This window comes from Mangifera indica, chromosome 14 (genome assembly GCF_011075055.1).
Source record: "Mangifera indica cultivar Alphonso chromosome 14, CATAS_Mindica_2.1, whole genome shotgun sequence".
NCBI classification, from domain to species: domain Eukaryota; kingdom Viridiplantae; phylum Streptophyta; class Magnoliopsida; order Sapindales; family Anacardiaceae; genus Mangifera; species Mangifera indica.
In genome coordinates this window covers 5,970,161-5,992,913 of record NC_058150.1, presented here as the reverse complement: position 1 = coordinate 5,992,913, position 22,753 = coordinate 5,970,161, and the positions used below count along the sequence as shown (strand labels likewise).

The 22,753-nt window shown below is 31.5% G+C and overlaps 2 protein-coding genes across 5 annotated transcripts; both read left to right on the top strand.

Annotated features, from left to right (window-relative positions):
* Window positions 1-79: 79 nt before the first annotated feature.
* LOC123195434 (protein argonaute 16) lies at window positions 80-8,277 on the top strand. 4 transcript variants are annotated; one of them, XM_044609116.1, is made up of 23 exons: window positions 84-398; window positions 1,109-1,340; window positions 1,424-1,629; window positions 1,707-1,922; window positions 2,316-2,452; window positions 2,540-2,637; window positions 2,716-2,813; window positions 2,900-3,080; window positions 3,172-3,288; window positions 3,367-3,474; window positions 3,591-3,653; window positions 3,806-3,919; window positions 4,032-4,197; window positions 4,271-4,383; window positions 4,477-4,614; window positions 4,714-4,844; window positions 5,651-5,716; window positions 6,650-6,713; window positions 7,031-7,142; window positions 7,238-7,311; window positions 7,454-7,548; window positions 7,642-7,673; window positions 7,786-8,277. In XM_044609116.1, the coding sequence occupies exons 1-23, from the start codon at window positions 175-177 to the stop codon at window positions 7,959-7,961; spliced, it is 2,961 nt and encodes a 986-aa protein (XP_044465051.1). In that variant the 5' UTR covers window positions 84-174; the 3' UTR covers window positions 7,962-8,277. The 4 variants fall into 4 exon arrangements, with proteins under 4 accessions (XP_044465054.1, XP_044465053.1, XP_044465051.1 ...); XM_044609117.1 differs by having other exon boundaries at window positions 85-398; window positions 2,918-3,080; XM_044609118.1 differs by lacking the exon at window positions 7,642-7,673 and having other exon boundaries at window positions 82-398.
* A 4,622-nt stretch (window positions 8,278-12,899) lies between these two features.
* LOC123196969 (zinc finger CCCH domain-containing protein 3-like) lies at window positions 12,900-17,321 on the top strand. The gene is made up of 7 exons (XM_044611133.1): window positions 12,900-13,285; window positions 13,949-14,118; window positions 14,360-14,413; window positions 15,308-15,424; window positions 15,576-15,869; window positions 16,042-16,317; window positions 16,702-17,321. The coding sequence occupies exons 1-7, from the start codon at window positions 13,222-13,224 to the stop codon at window positions 17,062-17,064; spliced, it is 1,338 nt and encodes a 445-aa protein (XP_044467068.1). The 5' UTR covers window positions 12,900-13,221; the 3' UTR covers window positions 17,065-17,321.
* Window positions 17,322-22,753: the final 5,432 nt, after the last annotated feature.

Below are 22,753 nucleotides of genomic sequence, written 5' to 3'. Positions count from 1 at the left end.
TTAAGAAAACACATGTTTTTACCCTTTGAATTCTGAAGTTGAAAATTCTCACACAAAACATAATTCCATTAATAATAATAACAAAAAGCCATCACAACTAAAATGGATTCAAAGCAGGCTTGATTCCCAACTGAAGTTTCATTTTCCGTGATTGATTGGATCGAATCGACGGTGATGATCAGGAGAGTCCATCAAATGAAAATTGTTCAGCATAGTACACAGCAGCAATCCATATTCCCCCGCACACTAGTCCTATTTAACACTCTTTCCCTCCACTTCCTCTTCTCGGTTTTTTTCTACTCGTCTCTCTTTCGGCAGCGAGTCTTTTGTTCTCGTCTTTCTCTGATTTTCCTACTCTCGGAAACCCTAGAAATCGGTCAAAGACGAAGTCTCTCTCGGTATGCTTATTTTCTCCTCAGTTTCTCTGTTCTTTTCTTGCACGATTAATCATCATATTTATTTGAATAAGTTTGCCTTGTTTCAAAATTTTGAGGTTTTTGTGTCGGTTTTGTTTTCATTTTATTTAATTAATGTGTTTAGAGTTTGTTTTGGTGTATCGGTTTTTTGCATTGGTGATGCTCTGGTGTCTACATTGTAAACGTATTTAAACTTGTTTGTGTTGCATGTATATATTTCATAAATATATTGTTCGTTTATTCGCCATTGTTGTTTATCTGGATTTATCTTTTTTATTGGTATAGACAATTTTTTTTTTTTAATAATCTGCTAGTGAAATTTCGCTCATTATCATTTTTCGATATTAATTATTTTATTAGTGAGATTTTGAACGTTGAACTATTACCTTTCCTTTTTTATTTGTTTCCCTGGAGTTGATACTTGATGTTGCCCGGGGGGGGGGGGGGGGGGGGGGTGGGGGTGGGGGTGGGGCGGGTGGGGTGTTGTACCAGGGATTTATTTCTTTGTCATGGTAAAGAATTTTGCTTATTATTCATGTTTAGAGTAAATTATTTTTTCTTCTCACATGATGCCGTGTTTTCATCTGATTGTCTCTTAATATTACAGTGGTTTTTGTTACGTATATCTTGGTTAATGTGTTTTTTCTTGGTTCTTTTAGCTCACTTGTTTTGTCACCTTTTATTTTTTTTAGTCCTTACCAGAATATGGAGAAAGCAGGAGGTCTTGAGGGAGTGGATCAATCCTCACCTTTGCCCCTACCCCCAGTTGTACCTCCAAATTTAAAACCAGAGCTGGTGGACCTTCCCAAACGTTCTATCATTAGTAGGCATGGGGTTGGTAATTGTGGACGCCGCATAACGTTGCTTACAAATCACTTTAAAGTTTCAGTCAATGCATCAGATGCAATATTTTACCAGTACACTGTATGTTTCAGCTTTTTTTTAAAAAAAAAAAACTGGTGTAGAGTTGTATTTCCTTCTTAAATTTGTTGTTGACACACTTGTAGGTCACTATTTCTATGGAGGATAGGAAAATTACTGAGAGCAAGAACATTGGAAGAAGACTGCTTGATCAGCTTTACCAAACATACTCTTCTGAACTTGCTGGTAAAAGGTTTGCATATGATGGTGAAAAAAGTTTGTACACTGTGGGTCCTCTTCCGCAGAACAAGTTTGAGTTTACAGTGATTCTTGAAGAGTCACGAGCGAAACAGTATGTCTATTTGTCATTCTCTTCCAAATTCTGGATTCAGAGTCTTTAGAACTCATTGCATTCTTCTTGTTTGTTAGTGAAAGTGGCAGCCCCAATGGTGGCAGTCCTGTAGGTACTTGTAAGCGATCAAAACAATGTTTCCAGTCAAAAACTTTCAAAGTTGAAATAAGCTATGCCGCTAAAATACCTTTGAAGTCTATAGCTATCGCCCTCAAGGGTAATGAGGTAGATAATAATGCTCAGGATGCATTGAGAGTGCTTGATATTGTACTAAGGCAGCAAGCAGCTAACAGGTATTTAAGTATGCTTTCTACATATATTTGCTAGATATAAATCATTTGATCAGAACACTTTAATGACTAGGATCATGTATCTAGCACATGTCGCTTCTGAGTATATAAATTATTGTATTTAATCTTTGATGTTGAAAGTGATAAATATATAATGGTCACATTGGTTACTTTATCTATATATAATAATAAAAATTCTCTAATCTGAATGTCCTGCCATAAACTTATCAGGACTGTGCATATACACCATTAGATCTTGATTGATATTTAATCTAACAGTGAATATGTATGGTCTTGACTAAATTTTTACAAGGACATCTTTATATATATATATATATATATATATATATGTTTTCACGCTTATGTTTACTTAGATCATGTTTGTTGAATGAACAGGGGGTGTCTTTTGGTGAGGCAGTCATTCTTTCATGATGATTCTAGGAACTTTGTTGATGTTGGGGAAGGTGTTACTGGTATCAGGGGGTATCATTCTAGCTTCCGTCCCACTCAGGGTGGCTTATCTCTTAACATGGGTACAAGTTTTGCTTCAGTTCTTGTAAATTTCTGTAATGCTGTCTTATTCACTTGTTTGTTAATGTCACTGCCTTCATTTATTGCAGATGTATCTACAACAATGATCCTTAAACCCGGCCCTGTGATTGATTTTTTGATAGCTAACCAGAATGTACGAGAACCTCGTGATATTGACTGGGCAAGGGTAAGAAACTCCCCAACTTCATCACTGAGATTCAGCATTGATTTCTCTATTACATTTCAATTTTCTTTTGATGTATAGGCCAAGAAGATGCTCAAAAACTTGAGGATTAAGACAAGGCACCGCAACATGGAATTTAAAATCATAGGTCTAAGTGAGAAGCCATGCAATCAGCAGTTGTATGTGCTTGTTTTCAAATTAGTGATCTCTCTGTTTTTAACTTCTGGTTTCATAGTTCTTTCATATCTTCCTCTTTTAATTTTAGTTTCATCGGCATTTCTAGTTTTCCTATGAAAGTTAAAAATGCTTCAAATGAAGGGCACACTGTGGAGATTACTGTCAACGAATATTTTGCTAAATACTGTGGCATAGAGCTCACCTTTTCTGCATACCTGCCATGTCTTGATGTTGGGAAACCGAAACGACCAAATTATCTACCGCTGGAGGTATGCAAATCTCTTGTGCTTGATACACAAATGATTTTTAGTTAGTAATTAAAGTAAAATTTTAATTCTTTATTTCCCACTGTTGTGGTAGCTTTGTTCTCTTGTTTCACTCCAACGCTATACTAAATCACTATCGCCAATGCAACGAGCATCCTTGGTTGAAAAGTCAAGGCAGAAGCCTCAAGAGAGAATGCAAACTCTAACTGCTGTAAGTTATATAGATTGCTTTAAGACATGTGCTTTTTTTTCTCAAATAATGTAAATTTTTTCTTACTGGATCTGGCAGGCTATGCAAACCTACTGTTATGATGAGGACCCTGTTCTTGGAGCATGTGGAATTTCTATTGAAAAACAACTGACACGTATTGATGGTCGTGTCCTTGAGGCCCCAAAGGTAAATTTGATCTTTTCTCTCTTAATGTGTAAGAGAGGGGTTTAAGGAGAGCTGCTCCATTCTATTGAAATGATTACTGTTTTGGACTGCAATATATTTTTCTCTATATATCACAGCTGAAGGTTGGTCACAATGAGGACTGTGTCCCTCGTAATGGACGCTGGAACTTTAACAACAAGGTACTGTTTTGATAACTTGAATACCTGACAGTGAATAATCATCAAATCCTCTCACCAAGAAAGCTTCTTCTTTGTGTCATCAGCTGCATGATGTAGAAGTCATGTTACCTTATTTAGTAATTTCATGTCCTCTTTTTCGCTCTCTTTTGTAGAGCTTTTTAGACCCTATCAAAATTGATCGTTGGATTGTTGTCAACTTTTCTGCCCGCTGTGATACTAGTCACCTATCTCGTGAGCTTATCAATTGTGGAAGGAAGAAGGGTGTTGTAGGTTACAATATGTCGATTCTGATTTTTTGAGATTATGTTGTACCACAGTTTCTAAATTCATTCTCTTGTCTTCTATCTAATTCACTGACTGTTTTGTGAATGAGTGAAGCATATTGAACGTCCTTTTACCTTAATTGAGGAGGATCAGCAATCTAGAAGAACCAGTCCTGTTGTTAGAGTTGATAAAATGTTTGATCAAATTACAGCAAAGCTTCCAGAACCTCCACAGTTGATTCTCTGTGTCTTGCCTGAGAGGAAAAATTCTGACATTTATGGTGTATAATTCTTCCTCCTTTTTTAAGATTTGGTTCATTTTTATATTATTACTAACTTTGTTTCATTGTCAAGGACCTTGGAAGAGGAGATGTCTCAGTGATTTTGGAATTGTTACCCAATGCATATCTCCTTCTCGGATTAATGATCAATATCTTACAAATGTACTACTTAAAATCAATTCGAAGGTGAATCTTGAAACTAGATGTATGAAGAAACTTAATACATGTAATTCATACATGTAATTTCTTGATATGTTATTTTTTTCCCCTCTTTTGTAGCTTGGAGGAATAAATTCTTTGTTGGCAATAGAACACCCCTCACACATACCCCTGATAAAAGATACTCCTACCTTAATTTTGGGTATGGATGTCTCTCACGGATCTCCTGGTCGATCAGATATCCCATCTATTGCTGCGGTAATTCATCCATGATCCTTTCAGCATCTTAACTGGTCAGATTCATTATAACAATTTTCATTGCCAGGTTGCTGATCCTTTAAATAATGTAACATTCAGGTTGTTGGCTCTCAAAGGTGGCCACTGATTTCAAGGTATAGAGCATCAGTAAGAACTCAATCTCCCAAGGTGGAGATGATTGATGCTCTATACAAACCTCTAGCAAATGGGAAAGATGATGGTATCATCAGGTATTTAAGTCAAGCAAATATTATCTGTGCATGTAGCATGAATGATGTATATGTGTTCAAATATCCATCTCTAGGTCTCTGGTGTTTAAATATTGATGTCGGAATTCTATGCCATATATCAAGATACCATTTTGTTTATCTTTGAAATTTTATTTATAATTGATAATATGTTTTGTCAAGGTGTAGTTTTTTACTGATTTGATTGAAATATCTTTCTAAAGCCTTTGGAGTTGATAAATGTTTGTACAAATCCTCTATTTATTGATTGATATCAAACGTGTATCAGGTATCTAAAACAAAGACCCTGTACCAATAATGTAGTGTTAACAAGATTTTTCTTTCTGCTCCTGTTGTTTTAATTCTATGTATTGCTTAGTTATGTGTTAGGTTTTATAATGCTGAATATGTAAAAAGATTTGAAGCAATAAGTACTTGTTTATTTAAATGTATTTCACATTTCTCAGCAGAACTGTTCTTCTATTGCATGATTGAGATTCTTCCTGCATTGCATCATGGTTTTTGCTGGCTTCTCATATCTTTGTATTTTTTTTTTTAACACCACAAGCATACCTAATGCTTATTGAACCCCTTATCATCTCTTCTGTTAATATTTGCTAAACTCAATTGTAATGTTGTAGTTTGATGGTTTAATATATTCCTAGTATGAGCAATCTACAGTTTTGTTCATCATATTATCATAAATATGATGCTATAAAATCTATAATGACATTCATTTGAGCTTCATGTATTGAAATTATCACTTGTGTTATTACTCATAGAATGTCAAGTTCTTTCTTGTTTTCTAGGGAACTGCTTGTGGATTTCTACAAAACGAGCAATAAAAGAAAACCTAAACATATTATTCTGTTCAGGTATTGCTGTCTTATTCTGTTGGATTTTATTTATGTCAATTAATTAATCTTGAAAGAGATACTTAACAGATAGTTTGAATATAAAAATCATCCCACTTATTTTTACATGTTATCTAAAGGCATTGAAGAATTGTAGTTTTGTTGCTTTACATAAAAAATTAGAAGATGTTGAACATTCATCTGGATTGTATATTCTGAAACAAGAGCATTGTAATTATAGTATTTGATTATTAGATTATCTTGCCCTGTCTTGTAGTGCCAATCTTGCTTTGATTAGAGACAAGCTTCCAACTTTCTTTATCTGACCTCACTGTTATTTTTCTTTCTTTTTTTCTTGTATGTTTGATTATCTGAGCTAGATCTCGATTTCAACAACAGAACTGTGGAATTCCTTTCATATTCTCAGATAACCTTATGGAAGCCCAGGAAGAAGTAGTAACCTAACATTTATGAAGAGATAATTAAAATATTTTCACACTGAGATCTGAATGCTTTCTGTGGCCGTGTGGTTGTAAAGTATAGCCTTCTTTATACAGCAATGCTATTAACACTTGTATAAATTCAAATTAATAATATTTTCAGTTTCTAGTTGAAATGTGGGGTGCAGTGCGGGTGTGTAAAGGAGAGGAGGGACTTAAATTCCGAGTTCTTGTTGTATGAACTATTCAAGTTATGGTATGGTGGATAATTTAGGTTTCTTATCCAAGTAGATATATATATGGGACTTTGGTGAAAAGAATTTCCTTTTGTTTTGTTTTTTTAAATTTTTATTTAAGATTTTGCTAAGTGTTCTTTTTTGCCACTTTGCATGAGACATGTACCCTAGGCGGTCAGACAAATGTATATTGCTTTTCCGTTTCTTTGTAATTTTCTTTTTAGTGCCTTGTTGAATACTATATTTCCTGCAATTTATCTTGTTGCTTTTGTTCTCAGGGATGGAGTGAGTGAATCACAATTCAATCAAGTTTTGAATATTGAGCTGGAGCAAATCATAAAGGTGGCTGCAACCATATCTCCTTTACATTAATTGTGCAAATTATGTCATTAGTGCTCAACATTGTATTTTTAGTAGGTCTGAATCTTGTTCTTGTTGATTATTACTACTTTTATTGGCTAAGTAGTCATTTTTCACTTTTGTTATGTAACTTTTCGCTGTTTATGATGACATACATAGACTTGTCGAAAAATGGATTGCTTACTGCATCATCTCTCAACATGTGCTTTATTTCAATTGTCTGTATCAATTTCATGGTTGACCATTAGGACATGTGGGATCTAGCATAAAGGACATACGATCAAACTTGTTTATGACAGGCATACCAGCATCTTGGTGAGGTTGACGTTCCCAAGTTCACAGTTATTGTTGCACAGAAAAATCACCACACCAAGCTATTCCAAGCTAGTGCACCTGAAAATGTTCCTCCTGGTTTGTGACTTCCAAGTGCTATTCTCCTTTGATGGTTAACCCAGTGCTTTGTGATTTAACTCTCTCTCTCTCTCTCTCTCTCTCTTTCTCACCAGGAACAGTTGTGGACACAAAAATTGTGCATCCAAGGAACTATGACTTCTACATGTGTGCACATGCTGGGATGATAGTATGTCTTTAATTTATTGTTTGTAATCTTTTTTTAAAGGGCTTCAAATTTGTCCAATACTTGAGCTTATTGTCAATTTTCATCTAGTATAAGATGCCTTTTTTCTTCCCATACTTATTCTATTGATTTCCCACTATGATAGGGAACTTCAAGGCCAGCACACTACCATGTATTGCTTGATGAGATTGGTTTCTCTCCTGATAACTTGCAAAATCTTATCCACTCCTTGTCATATGTGTAAGCTTTCAAAATCCCCTTTGCTTCTCACTAATTATTGAAATTTATAACTTTTCAACTGAAAATATTGTCATCCTCTCCCTATTAAACTAGTTACCAAAGGAGTACTACAGCCATTTCAATAGGTGAGTTCATTGCAGTCTTCAGAATTCTGTTTCTTACAAAGGAAAGTGTTTTGGCTTGCACTTATCTCTATTTACTATTAGTTCTCCATCTCATTATCTTATTTTTTTTCAGTGGCACCAATATTGTATGCTCACCTTGCTGCACAACAGATGGGGCAGTTTATTAAGTTTGAGGATTTGTCAGAAACTTCTTCAGGACAAAGAAGCATTACATCTGCCGGGAGTATTCCTGTTCCTGAGCTGCCTAGGTTGCATGAGGCAGTTGAGGGTTCGATGTTCTTCTGCTAAGATGCTGTTAATAGCTTTTTGTAAGTACAGCTAACATGCTATAGTTTTCAATTCTAGATACTTGGAAAGCTAGGGGTATAGAAAAATGCAAGCAACCCCAAGTAATTTTGTAGGGGATTGAGATATAGGTACATAAATTCAGTTATGTTATAGTGTTGGATGATTTGGATGCACAATTTTTACGAGGATTCTTAGAACTGTCAAATTAAGAGTTCATTTGGATAGGTATATTTTCAAGAAAGGCTTTTCCCTGCTATGGTCGGCATTTTGTAATGATCTATTCTTTTATGATCATCATATGACATTTATCTTCGAATATTTGTTGCCTTTGTTGTTACTAATAGTATTATTTTCTACTCTCGTGTAGCGGAATTTTTTATTAATTTGTTCATCTTCATCTCAAGCTAATATGTTGTTGTTCCTAGTCGTATGCCCTACTACTTTGTCGGGGGATGTATCTAAAATATTTGGTCTCTGCTGCGCCGATTTTTAGGAAAGACCTCCTGGGAACTTGTAACGTATTCCTCATTTACCATGAAATATATTTTGAATTTCACTGCTCAGGGCCTACTCTCAAACCATCTTATCTCCTTTAGTGCATGGGATCGCCAGTGTGTAAAAGGTATCAAACTGGTTGCAATTGTCAAAGATTCAGCGTTAGGGAAAATGCTGCTATCATTACCCTTTTGCTTTTTCAAAATTGCATCTCTTTCCATGTCTAATGGACTTTTCTTAGAATAATTACCGGGGGTAGAACGACTTAGCCCACCTGATTTTTGCTGAAGGACAGTTTCTACCCTCAGGTTGCATTTGAGTTGGGAAATGTTTTATTATTAAAAATAAAAGAATATAATTATTAAAAATAGATTATTTTACTTCAAATAATATTTAATTTTATTTAAATATCATTGAATATAAGTACGTCTAAAATATTATTTATGTTATTTGTTATATTAATTTAAAATGAGTATAGTTTTTTTAAAAAAATAAAAATAAAAATAAAAGATAATATGTTATCTATTATATCACTATTAGGAATAGAAGGTATCAAATTTTAGAGTCTCTCTTTGGCTTCTCAACCCCCAGTGCTTAATGAAGATATTAAAGTCATTGTTCTATTTGTAGACCGAGAGTGATTCTTGCAACAATCATGCCGGATAATGACAAAGGAGACATCAACATCAGCATGTCTCTCATAAACACCTTATGGTGACCATATGAATGTTTTATAACATGTTCAATTTTTTGCGTAATGATTTTTATATGCGGATCTTGATAAGGGGTTATGGGTTAATTAATTTTCTGTGTAATATTTGAAAATTTTAATTTATTTTATGCTGAAATGCATTATCATAATGTTTTAAACCAGTAAACAAATACTTTATATTCATTAAGCGATGATTAGATAGGTTTGATGGGGTCTCGATTTATTAACAAGTCAATGAGACTTCTTGAATCCAACAAAGAGGATTGATAATTTGAAGAAAATAGTATTAGCGTTTAATTAACAAAAAGCCCAAGTTGAATAAATTAATAAAATATGATATTAATTAATTAATTGTGTAATTTTCCAGTTGTAGATCACCAACACTGTGACTACAAATAGAGTTTCTATGCTATTTTTATTAGATAAAGACAATATAGACTGGATGATACCAACTAATCTTGTTAGCGTTGAAGTCTAAGGATTGTACTATGTTAGGAAAGAAAATTGTAGGCCTTTCATGAAACAATACCCTTAAGTCTAGTCTTGAAGCCACTAAGAAGGGACAAGATACTCATGGTAAGTATCTTTAAAAACAAAGGGAAAAGTTGTCAGCTTGTTGATGATAAATTGTTATTATTATTTTCTTATCTCAAATCAGATTTAAAAAAAAAATAAAATCAATCCTTTCAAATAAATAAAATTTTAATTTTAAAATATTGTTAAAAAAATTAAAATTAATAATCTCTCCCTTACTTACGAGACAAACCTTTAGTCAAAAGTTTATCCAGATTTATCGAATCGTCTTTGTCTAGTTTTCATTGTGTGTCATTGTGCAATTCAACTTCAAAAGAAGCTTTCATCATGCGATTCATCTTTGTTTAAAACCAAATCAATGAAAAACAGAGTCGATTTGATGGATATGGAGAAGCTTCATTAATTCAACTTCTTTGTCTTTGATTCATTATTGGTTGGGGCTTCATTAGGCTTTATTGGGCTTTAACGATTGTGGTAGAGGGAGAAGGATGGATTGAAGACTAGTCTCGATAGAAGTTTGATCTCTAAAGAAGGAGAAAAAAAACAAACCCTAACAGAAGAAGAATATAATTTTTTAAAGTTTTATATAAGAAAAAAAGTTTAGTTTTTTAAATTAAAAGAAAAAATAAAATATAATTTTATTTATTTTAATATTAATAATAAAACTTTTATAACTAAATAAATAATTAATAAACATTAAATAATAAATAAATATTTAAATATTATTCTATTCTATGTATTATTTTTCTAACAAACTATCTACAGGTATCTTACCTTTAAATATTAATTTTCTACTTTTTGTTTTTTTTTTTCAAGTTTCAATTATATATTATTTTATATAAATAAAATTAAATAAAAAAGGGATTGGTTCAGTGAGTCAGTAGATGCGTCATAGAAGACCACATCTGATTAGTCAAATCGGTCAGATTTGTAGCCACAAATATTTTGACTATACTTACACTGACTCTTTGCTGTTGCAATCACCGTTGTCATCTGATTGATTGATTCATGAGGCCTTATATTGCTGGTATGTACGCTATCAAAATCACATCACAACTCGTCAAATTGGCTTTTTGCATGGGACCCACACTTTGACACTTTTACCCTTCTCTAACTGACTGTAATTAATTTTGATGGATTATTTCCCCGGCTTCATTTATTCACTCCTGTAAGTCTGTCACCTACTTCCAATTGCTAATCGCCACGTGGCGTCTCTGCTCTGTGGTCCAACTTCAATTTCATTTATTTTTCATTTTTATTATTATTAGAAATTAGAGACGAGGGCATGAAATTTAATAGGAAATGATGATGGTCATTCATGCCTCAATCAGATCTCATACATCAAATCCAACATTCACATTAACCAATGACTAACCATCAACTCAACTGTTCTTTATTTATTTTATTTTTTTACTTTACACGTCATCCATTTTTCTTTTTTTTTTTCACATATTTAAATTTGTATATAAATTTTGAAAATACAACTCAACTCATCCACGCAAGGAGGGCAACTCCGTCTATCCACTCGAAACGGAGTTTTTAAACGACGCATCAACGGTTGCTATTTTGTAAATGAACCTTAACGTAACGGCGTTATTCTCGGTCACGTGAGTAGAGAGTCGTGGTCGCGATAGTTTTTTCTATCCGGTGAGTAAATGGCCGCCCGAATCTCCACTTCTCTCTGTTCTTTAAACGGGACCCACTGGACAAGCTCGTTTTTCTTTTGTTTTCTCTTTCTTTGGTCTGTGGGACCCTACGCCCTGAAATCCTATGGCCCAGATTTCTCATCATCTTTCACGTGCCCAAACCCTTATGACGGAGACGGACCATAAAAATAAACTAAAATTAATCACATTTACTTTTTAGCTGATATATTTTTTAAATTTAAAGACTCCATTTGTCCAAAATTTAGCCCAAGTTTAGGCTAATTTGGTCATTTAACGCGAGCTGGAAAATATGAACTTTGGACAGGGAAATTCAAATCCTGTGGTCCACGCCTCACCGCCGCCTCTCAGGTTCGCGCCCTTTAACGGTGATATGATAATTTATATTTTCTCAAATTGCCTGTGACGCTGTGAGGACAATTATGATGACAAAGACATAAATAACCTTCATCATTTGGTCATGGGCCTTTTTTTATGCTGTTTGCTAGACCAATTGATTAGCAGCAAATAGTTTTGAAATTCATTTTTTAAAACATTAACAAGTTTATAATTTTTTTAATTTATTATCAAAATCTTAAATACAAAAAAAAAATATTTATACCAATAAAAGTACGTATATTTATACAAATATGTAAATAATATATATAAATTTATATCTAATATTTAATTATGCGATGATATATTATCATTTATATTAAATTTTGTACATATTATTTAAACATACAATGCTACTCATATTTATACAATAAAATTATAGCACACATAATGTATATTACCACGTTATTAGCGGATTTTAAATAATAGATAAAATAATATTCAATTATATGATAACATATCATTTTTTGTATTCCTTGTATGTGCACACAATACTATCTAGATATATTTTATATGAATAATGTTATATGTATAAATAATATGTATAACTTTATATATAAATAATAATATATCTTCATATGATTGGATCGTTTAAAATTATAAATAAAGTAACATTCAATCGTATAATAACACGATATTGTTTACGTATATAATTTTAATGATTTTACATTTACAAATAGGGTCAAATTGAGGAGCTGTTGATATCGAAAGGATAGTATGAGTAACAAAAGAAAAGATTTTATGTATAAAATAATATAAATTTAAGTCTTTTTTAACGATATATCAAAATTAAATTATCTACTTATTTAATTTAATGATGATGAGATTATTCACTATAACCAAAGTTTATGTTGCTGCTATAGTTTATTCCGATGCTAAAAATAATTATGCAGCTCGAGGAGTTGTCTTTGACTGTCTATCAGCACCAGCACCCATATTTCTCCTTAATTATCCTCATATTACATCCTTAATCAGGGATTATATCGTAATATGCAAAATAATTAAAATTATTCCTAAAAAATTAAAAAGGGGCTGACAATACGGTTAGTAACTTCTGAAACAGAGAAGTTGTTGTGAGGGTAAATTTGTCATTTCCTTAAAACACAAATGTATTTTTCGTACAAGAGCCGATGAAACAACTTGCTTTTTATGTTACATTGAAGAGATCCGAAATTTTTACACACAAAAACCTGAGAATCGCGGAAAGAAAAAAGGAAGAAAGGGAAATAAAGAATTTTTAATCGAATTGGAATATATTTTCGGATTTCACTTTCTGATTCTTCATTATTTATCTCTTCTTCTTATCGTTTATTTTTTTGGGAAAAAGGGATAAAAATTCTCCTCGATTTTAGTCTTCCTTAACGATCATGTTTTTATTTGTTTGAACTTTTGTGATTTTGTGTTTAAGGGTCGAGGAAATCTATCTTTGTTGTGTTTGTTTTGATTGAAAGCCGACGGGTGACGAAAATCTGTGCCACCGATGCCAGATAACCGTCAGGCAAAGAGTAATGCTGTGTCAAATCAGTCCGGGGACAACATTGAAGGTAGTTAGATTTATGGCGCACTTTTTTGTCAACAATATGGGGATCCGATTAGTTTTTTCTTTAATTAAGTTGTTTGTTTGATGATATATGATTATTATAATTTTTTTTCGTGATCATGGATTATTATATTTTTCTGTGATCAACATTGCAATGTGTTTTTTTGTATTGTTAAGGTTGGAGATTTTGAAACTTTGATTGCAGTTGAGTGTTTTTTTTCCATTGGGTGTATTAGTTTGTAGTATCTGAGTTTGTTGATGCAATGCATAAATAAGGTTTTGAATTATATTTGTTTTAAATTTGCACCGTTGTTTGTAATTTGCATTTTTTAAGGGTTTGCGCTCTTTGGTTTATGTTTATTGTGACCAGAATTTAAATAATTCCTAATCAGGCTGTCATCATTATTAGATGAGAGAGGTTTGATGATTTGGGTTTTTTCGGTTTTGACAACCCTGTTTACCGATACAATGCATGTTGAAGTTTTCTAAGATATTAGTTTCATTGATGGACTTAATTAGTTGAAAATTTCATTTGAATTGAGGATTTTAGTTCCTTTGATGTTTGATATTGATAGAGAAGATAATTTTTCATAATGTTGGTGGAACTGAAATCTCGGATTCTGAATGACATGAACTTGATGTCCTGTGTTTCTCTTGTGTCTTGCAGAAGCAATATGGCGGCTGAAAATCCATGATAATCAAGAAGGGGGTGGTGTGGCTCAATCGAGCCCATACCCAGATCGCCCAGGTGAGCCAAATTGTCTATATTACCTAAGGACTGGCGAGTGTGGTTATGGAAGCAATTGCCGCTTTAATCATCCTGCTTATGTTGCTCAGGTATTAAAATTTTACACTTTGAAGTGGCTTCACCAATGTTATGTCAATTTTAATGTTATATAAATGTATTATCATTGTTGCTTCAACAGTGTGCACTATATTTGAAATGATTTATCAATTCTGCTGTGGAATTCTGCCCCAATGCTTTTGTTACTTTTACTTAAACTTCTACTCTTTCTTCCTGTTTTAAGTTGTAGTCTGGTAGTATGCTTTGTATCTCATCGTATTATTATCTGAACAGGGTGTTCAATATAGAGAAGAACTACCGGAGAGAGCTGGGCAACCTGACTGTGGGGTACAATTCTCCCCTTCTTGAGATCATTAAATCGCTGGGTGTTTAGCTTGCTTTTTGCTGTGATATATTAGAATGAAAGGTTTTTTTTAACAGGAAAACTGAAAAACGCAGAATGTTCTGTTTACACTCATAGATGGAACCATGAGCAATAATATTAATGTGGAAAATCCATTGGGGTTCATTTAATATTGGAACTTCTTATGTAAATATTTGTATGTGATAGTGTTGACTAAGTGAACTGCAAAATGCACCCTGATTATCCCGCAGAATCAGTTTGGTTCTTAAAGGTTTCCGATAAATTTGGCTAGTGTTAAGCAGCTCCATTTTACTTTTTGTTCAATAGTTATGAGAAATTTCTGCCCCTGATTTCTATTTCTTCTGTCTTGCCCACCAATGTTTGATAGCAATCTAATTTGTCTTTGGAAGTTTTCTCACACAGTATATTAGTTATGAAGGGTGGGCCATTTTCTTTTATTTAAATGAAATTATGTATTTCATTTACTGCTAATGTTTATCATCTATCAATGTAGATTCACTCAGCCTATTCCTCTTGTGACATCTTGCATTTAGCAGCTAAGTTCTGAGTCTGGTTTGCAAGTGGTTGATTGATAATCACAGATAAGACTAATTATATCATGTGTAGTGTATACAAGACATCCTTTGGAATCTAGTTTAGATGTTGCTAATTATGTTTGATATACTGCATAATTTTTTGCAATTATTTAATAAGTATAGTGATGCCATATTCATAGATTAATATTTGTAGTAACGACTCTGGAATTCCTCCTTTTATGCAATACTAGTTGTTAGCCTGCTTGTATATGTTAGACAATATGCTGCACAAGTTATAATCTTTCTGATTGATGAATTTCTGCCTCTTGACATGCACTGCAGTATTATTTGAAAACAGGGACCTGCAAGTATGGATCAACATGTAAATATCATCACCCAAAGGATAGGAATGGTGCTGGACCAGTCTCATTCAACATTCTTGGTCTTCCGATGCGTCAGGTGATTATTTCCCACTGCAAATCAGTACAAGATTTTTTGCCCTCTTTTCTCCTTAAATTGGCATTTGAATATTTGTGATTAACAAGTTCTCTTACATGAATGAAAATGATTGTTACATTTACAATTCCTAAAGTATGACTCTTCCTTCTAGGATGAAAAATCATGTCCTTATTACATGCGGACTGGAGCATGCAAGTTTGGGGTTGCTTGCAAGTTTCACCATCCTCAACCTGCAGCACATGGAAACAGTTTCGCTGTGACTGGGACTGCTGCATTTGGATCTATGGGGACATCAGTTCTGCCTTATGCTGGTGGCATTTCAACATGGTTAGCAAGGGCACCTTATATATCTGGCCCTCGATTACAAGGATCACAGGGCTACATGCCTGTCATTGTCTCTCCTTCTCAAGGCATTGTATCTGCACCAGGTTGGAATAACTACATGGTCAGTAAGTTAACTCTTTAAGTAACAGAGTTCCTGCCTGAATTTTTGAGAAGTTCGTTTTTCCTTTGGTTTGTGTAAAGGTCCATGATAAAATGTATTGCATTAGGAAGCAGAATGATTCTCTTACAAATTGTCATATAAGAATATTTTCTTTCACGATTCTTTTTATCAGGGAAACATTAGCCCTCTATCTTCTCCTGGTGCACTTGGTTCCAACCATATTTACAACCCCAGGAATCAAGGTGACTTAAGTCCCGGTGGGCAGGTGCAATTGTTGTCCCCATCCAGTCCAAATTTACCTGAGAGACCTGATCAACCAGAATGCCGATATTATATGAACACTGGAACCTGCAAATATGGATCTGATTGCAAGTTCCATCATCCGAAGGAAAGGGTTGCTCAATCAGCAGTAAATAGTATAGGGCCTCTTGGCCTTCCCCTAAGACCTGTAAGTTTTCATGTTATTTTCATATATCGGGGATTATACTCCATTTAATACATTGCAAAGTACACATTAATACTCCATTTTACTGTTTGGGATGCAAAATCAATATTCATAATTTTCCATTTAGTACTAGATTATCAAAATAACTTTTAAAAAAAATCATATTTGAGGCATGCATATTGATTTATACCTGTTTGTCTTAAGAATTTTTAGGTAACTTACAAAATTTCACGTTTATTTTCTGAATAGATAGTGCAACTTGGTGCTGCAATATATTTGAGCTAGCTACAGCCTTAAAGTTATTAATCATTTTTGTCCTTCAAATTTAGATTTTTCTTTTCATTGAATTTAATTAATTGCAATAAATTCATGTTCTCCTACATGCAGGGACAAGCTGTGTGTTCTAATTACAGTATGTATGGAATTTGCAAGTATGGCCCAACTTGTAGATATGATCATCCCTTTGCAGGATATCCTTTTAACTATGGTGTGAGCCTTCCTCCACTGTCTATACTGGATTCATCTCTTATGACTCATCATGTCATACAGACAGCTCCTTCTGAGAGTTCTCCTGCTATGTCCTCAAAAGTTCCTGATTGGGTACAGAATTCTGATGCTCCGAACGGCAAGCATCAGAACCCACGTGCAAAGAACTCAAGTACAATGAACTCAGAGGATTCACCTGAGGAGCCCCATTCTCCATCTCCTTCAGTGCAAGATTCTTCAGAACCTTCAAATGATCAAAATTGAGTTCTTTTTGTTCGAATCGGTTTCACATTTTTGTTACTCAGTATCTTTTAAGGATATTTATGACTTGTACCTCCCACTCCCCCATTTCCACCTGTGGTTCCATGGCATAAGTTGTTTGGCGATTGTGATGAGCGAAAGTTTGTGGTGCATGGAAGCAATTTTTTTTTTTTTTTTTTTGTGGTGAATAAATAGCATGCACGTGAAAATTTGTAAAAGATTTCCTTTCATTGTTGAAATATTTGCACTTTCTTGGTTCATATCCATTTTGTGCGCTGTTGAGATGAGATGGGTTTCGGTTCGGTAGGATGGCATTATTAGGCACTGGCCTTTTCATGACAGGAACCAAATCTTATCATATCATAGCTTACATATTAGCATTCTGTGTAGAATTAAGGCGCATGCCAAAGGGGGCATGATTATTGGTTACCATGAATAAGAATAATGTGGTTTGGCAAATTCACTGACATGATAATTTAAATTCTCTCCGACGATTTAAATATTTTTTGATAATATTTTAAGATCAAAATTTTGATTTATTTGATATAATAGTTGTGAGTTTGATAATTGGATTTAAGGTTATTTCTATTTGATATGGTTTATTCAAGTGAGGTCAATGCTTTGTTAAGTCCTTGGAGATTATGTAGAAATTAGTCATTTTAAACACGTTCAAGTTAGTAATGATTCTTTTAAAAGCAAGTATTTAAAAATCTTTTGATAGGAGTTGGCCGAATCACTATTTCTCATTTAGGGGGCGTTTGGTTTGGGTAATGTTTTATTACCAAAATAGAAAGATCATCTTGAAGATAGATTACTTAGAAGATTACTGGGTATAAATGATTACTACGTTTGATAAAATTTAGTAGGTATAAATAATTATTGTGTTTGGTTAAAGGAAATAAAATATTACTAGTAAATTATTTTACTTAAATGCCCTTGAATATAATTATTTTAAAATATTTTTTATATTATTTGTCATATTAATTAAAAATAAATTTATTTTTATCTTAAAAAATTAATAAATAATAATATAATTATAATAAATTCAAGGTTACCTCAGTAATCTTTAAATACCTAAGGTGAAGATGGTAATCAGATTATCACCTATATTACCTGTCACGTCAACATTGGTAATATAAGATTACTGTAATATTTTATTGCTGACAAACCAAATAAGAGAATAAAAGATAGCTTATCAAAATAATCTTATAAACCTCCAACCAAACACCCTCTTAAAGGTTAGATGAAATAGTTGATTCCACCTTTCCAGTTATAAAAAATTAAAAAAACTATTATTTTTATTAATTTTATCATTTAAATAATAATTATATTAATTTTATTATATATATCGATATGGTGGATATTCTTTATACTCTTAATAATACACATGAATTATATTTTAACTCTAAATTCGTTGTTTTTTTATTTTTATTATTTCAACTTGACTAAAATCACATTAAACTAATACAATTTTAATTAAGAATTGCATCAATTAATACAATTTTAATTTTAATCAAATTAACCATTAATTACACCAATTTGATACGATTTTAATCAAAATTACACATTTTTTATGTGATTTTAAATATTACAATAATAAATGTTAATGATGATAATTGTTAAATTTAAATTTATTTTTAATATATTTTAATTAAAATAATATAAAGTAAGATTAAAATATATTTAATTTGATAAATTTTTTAAAATTTTAATTTTTTTTTAAATTAATAGATTTTTTTACAAATTTTATAAATTAATATTTTTTTTTCAATTTAAAGGTAAAAATTTTCGTTTCACCAATTATAGGCCATAGAAGCTAATGACGAAACTAGGCCACGTTACCATGATGTTTACATGATCCACGTGGAGCCCACTAGTAAAGCGGCGCACGCTGTCTTAAATCTTTGCCACCTAGGGGAAGCCACCGAAGAGTCAAAAGTTGGGTTAAAATTAAAAAAAATTATAAAATAATATTCATTTAAAACACCTGTGAAATTCCTATTGGTTGGTCGCATCACGAAGCATGAACAGCTGTCTGTTAGCGACCGCAGCGTATGAGCCGGTCAGAGCAGGCCCGCCTCGGTTTCCATATCCGCCGGCCGTTTGCTTTCACCGGGAAACCTGGTGGTCCCGGTTGACTCTAAGGCTCTATCGATTAATGTGATCCTACTGATTACTGACACGTCCGCACATGTCTCAACTCTGCTACCGAAGTTGTATTCATTTATTGATGTGGTAACATAATATTAATAAAATTAAGTCAATAATTTTTATCTGTTTTTGTAGTTGGTTATTATTTTATTTTTAATTATTTAATTATATTATAATATATTATTATTTATTAATAAAATTATATAAAAATTATGTATATAATATTATTTATATAATATAAAAATTACAGAAATCAACAATATTAGTAAAATACAAATTTTTAGAGTGAAAATATATGTTTAAAATTTTATTATATTTATAAAATTTTAATTTATTTATATAATAATTATATTTTAAAATTTTCTATTTAATTAATACGAACAAACTGGTTAGTAAAAAAAATATAATAATAATAATAAAAAAAAATTCACATGCATCTTTTATGATTTGCTTTATGTTACGAGTGATTAATATTTTCCACGGTCTAATGGGCCTTAAAACACTTTTTTTTTTTTTTACTGTCAATACATGCATCACAATTTTTTATTTAAATCCTGATTTCATTAAAATCACATTTTTACCTAAATCCTAATTACAGTAAAAACAGTCAATACTGTAAAAATGTGATTAGTCGATAATACTGTTTTAATTATTAATATTAATTTATTTGATTTATTAAATAATAAAATATTATTATAATATTTTATTAAGAATTAGCTTAGTAAACAATGCAGAGAATAATATAATTATCACGATCTCGTTTTGTATTAAAAGACTTTTAAGTTAATTTTAACTTTATTATAATTTTATTTTTAATAAATTTAATTTAACATATTAATAACATATAAGTAAACCAATATTTTAGTTTTCTTTTTATTATTATTAAACAAATACAATAATTATTTATATATACTAATTTATCTAAATACATTAATAATTTATATTTATTAATCTTTAAGGTAAATTATCTTTACATAAGATGTTAATTTTAGTAATAAAATATTCTCAAAACCAAATACACTATAACAGTTTTTTTTAAATTAAAAAAATAGTTTTTTCACATATCTCATTTTAACGTTTTAAATCTAATAATTTAACACAAACTCTTCGATTGTAGGCATACTATGCATATTTAGGTGATGTCTCTCCTTCTAGCATTTTTTCTTGGTCTAAATCTCCCTCCCTCCGTCCGACAGACAATGTTTGGATTTGTCAAATCCAGACAAAACTAAGAAAAAAATGTCGTTTTTCTAAATTTAATTTTATGAAAAAATTATTAGTTTTTTAAATCAATGAGAGAAAATGATATAAACTTTAATTTTTTAAAATATTATTATTAAATAATAATTTTATTATCAATTGTAATTAAAAATTTTAATAAAAGTTAGATGAGTTTTCCAATTTTTGAAAGTTAACGGGTTCGTAACATGAACCGGCGCATGTGCAAGGATTGCTTGCTGATGGAGATTACGTTCCAGAAACAAGAGAGGAAAAGCTGGTGGTGACGGAAAAGAAAAGTAGAAATATTCAACAAGAGAGTGGCCACGTGTCAGTCACTTGTTGATAATTAAAAAAATTAATTAAATATCTTTTTTCCCTGGTTAATTATCTCTATATATACCATTTCATAGTGAAACATTGAAAGTTCAAAAAAAATAAAATAAAATGTAGAGAAACATCTTTTTTTTTTTAAGTTTGTACGTGGAAAAAGATCGATGAAACAAAAAATTAGGTATGAAAAGCCGTTCCCCCTTTCAAAAGGGGCAAAATGTAAATTGGGCTTTGCCTCGTTTGAAGCTGGAGATGTGGCTTTGTAAGCAAAACAAGAAATGTCAGAAATTGAGCGGGCTGCCTAGTCTTGGAAATTGGCTAAATAAGTCGGTCAAATGTGGGGACAAATGCTACACCGTTTTGAGCATGGTTCAAATTAACAATTTTAATGATAAAATAATTATTTAATTAATAATATATTATTTCAAAAAAATAAAAAAGTTAAATTTTAAATTTAAAAAAAAGGACATTTTTGTGTTAATCCAACATTCATTAGATAATAACTCTTGGATTGCTTGGGAACCATTTTACTGGCCTTCTCACTGAATTTTGGTGCCATCCGTCGGCGATTACTCTTCATCCAGACTTTGTTGACCAAAACCCACTTTTGCTACTGACTTTCTTCCTTGCTGGCATGTTTCCTTTCTGCACAAGGAAGTGTCGGCAGAATCAATGGTGGCCAGTTACCTGTCTTCGTTGTTTGTCGCTACCAAACTCCACCACTAATTCTGTTTACACTTCTTTGTGCTTCATCTACCGTCATCGTCCACCGTTCTCCCCTTGTTCATATCTTCCGTCACCAATTTGTTCTCCATTGCTTTTTTTCTTCTGTGAAGCTTGGTTCTTTGTTGTGTGGTGAGTGATTGTTTAATTGAAATTTGTGAAGTTTGTTTGTGTCGTGAGAGATTATCTTTTGTTAGGAAAACAAATTTATCTAGATGTCACTTTCACTCACAGAAAATATTAAAATTAATCTTTTTATAAATAAATTTTTAAGTTTTTTTAAATTAACGGATGATAATATGGAAAAACAACGAACCTTCCATTCGAAAAACTCTCTAAACGTTTCCCACAAATTTTTGGATGAGAAGGCAATCGATAAAATTATATATTATATGTGATTCTGATTATTATATCCGACTTGATTAATATTACTTGTTAATTTGAGTGATATGACTATCCACAAAAGAAAAATAATTAAGAATAATATGATTATTTATTTTAAGATACTTTTTCAATGATATCAGTTATTTATTAGGGTTTATAATTTTTAATAAGAGTGGTTAATCTAATTTAAAATAAAAAAAATAAAGTTATGGTTGAGTTTTTTAAAATAAAATTTATTTTGGATTAATTTAATACGATTTACAACTAAATTGAGTAATATTAAAGTTGATACGAAAGTAATTTGAACTAATTCGTATGACTCGAATGTTTAGAAAATGTTATTTTAGTAAAATTTGTTAAGAATAAATTATAGATATATTAAAGGACAATATAAATAATAATTGAAATTTTTATCAATTACATATAATTATATTTTTTTATAGTTATTATTACTCATATTATAACTGATTTTTATTTATATTGATAAGGAAAAAATGATTTGGTTACTAAGATTCGCACATGTTTTAAAGATTTTGATAAATAATTTTTAGGTAATTTATAAATAAGATAAAATATTATATTATGTATTTTATTAATGATAGATTAAAACTATTTGGTGAAAAAAAAATATTAAAATATTTAAAAATAATAAATAATTTTAAATTAATTTAAATATAAAAAAATTAGGTTAGAATTCAAAATTTTCAATAATGTTAAATCAAACAGTTAAAAATTTTGAAATTTATACGATATGAATAACGGGGTCGGCATAACTTCCAGGTCTTTCAAATTAAATAGTGGTGTTGGTATTCGCTTAGAGAGTTGGTCCAATAATTAAATTAACATATAAAATATTAAAAATAGGCAAAACGGTAATTTCACA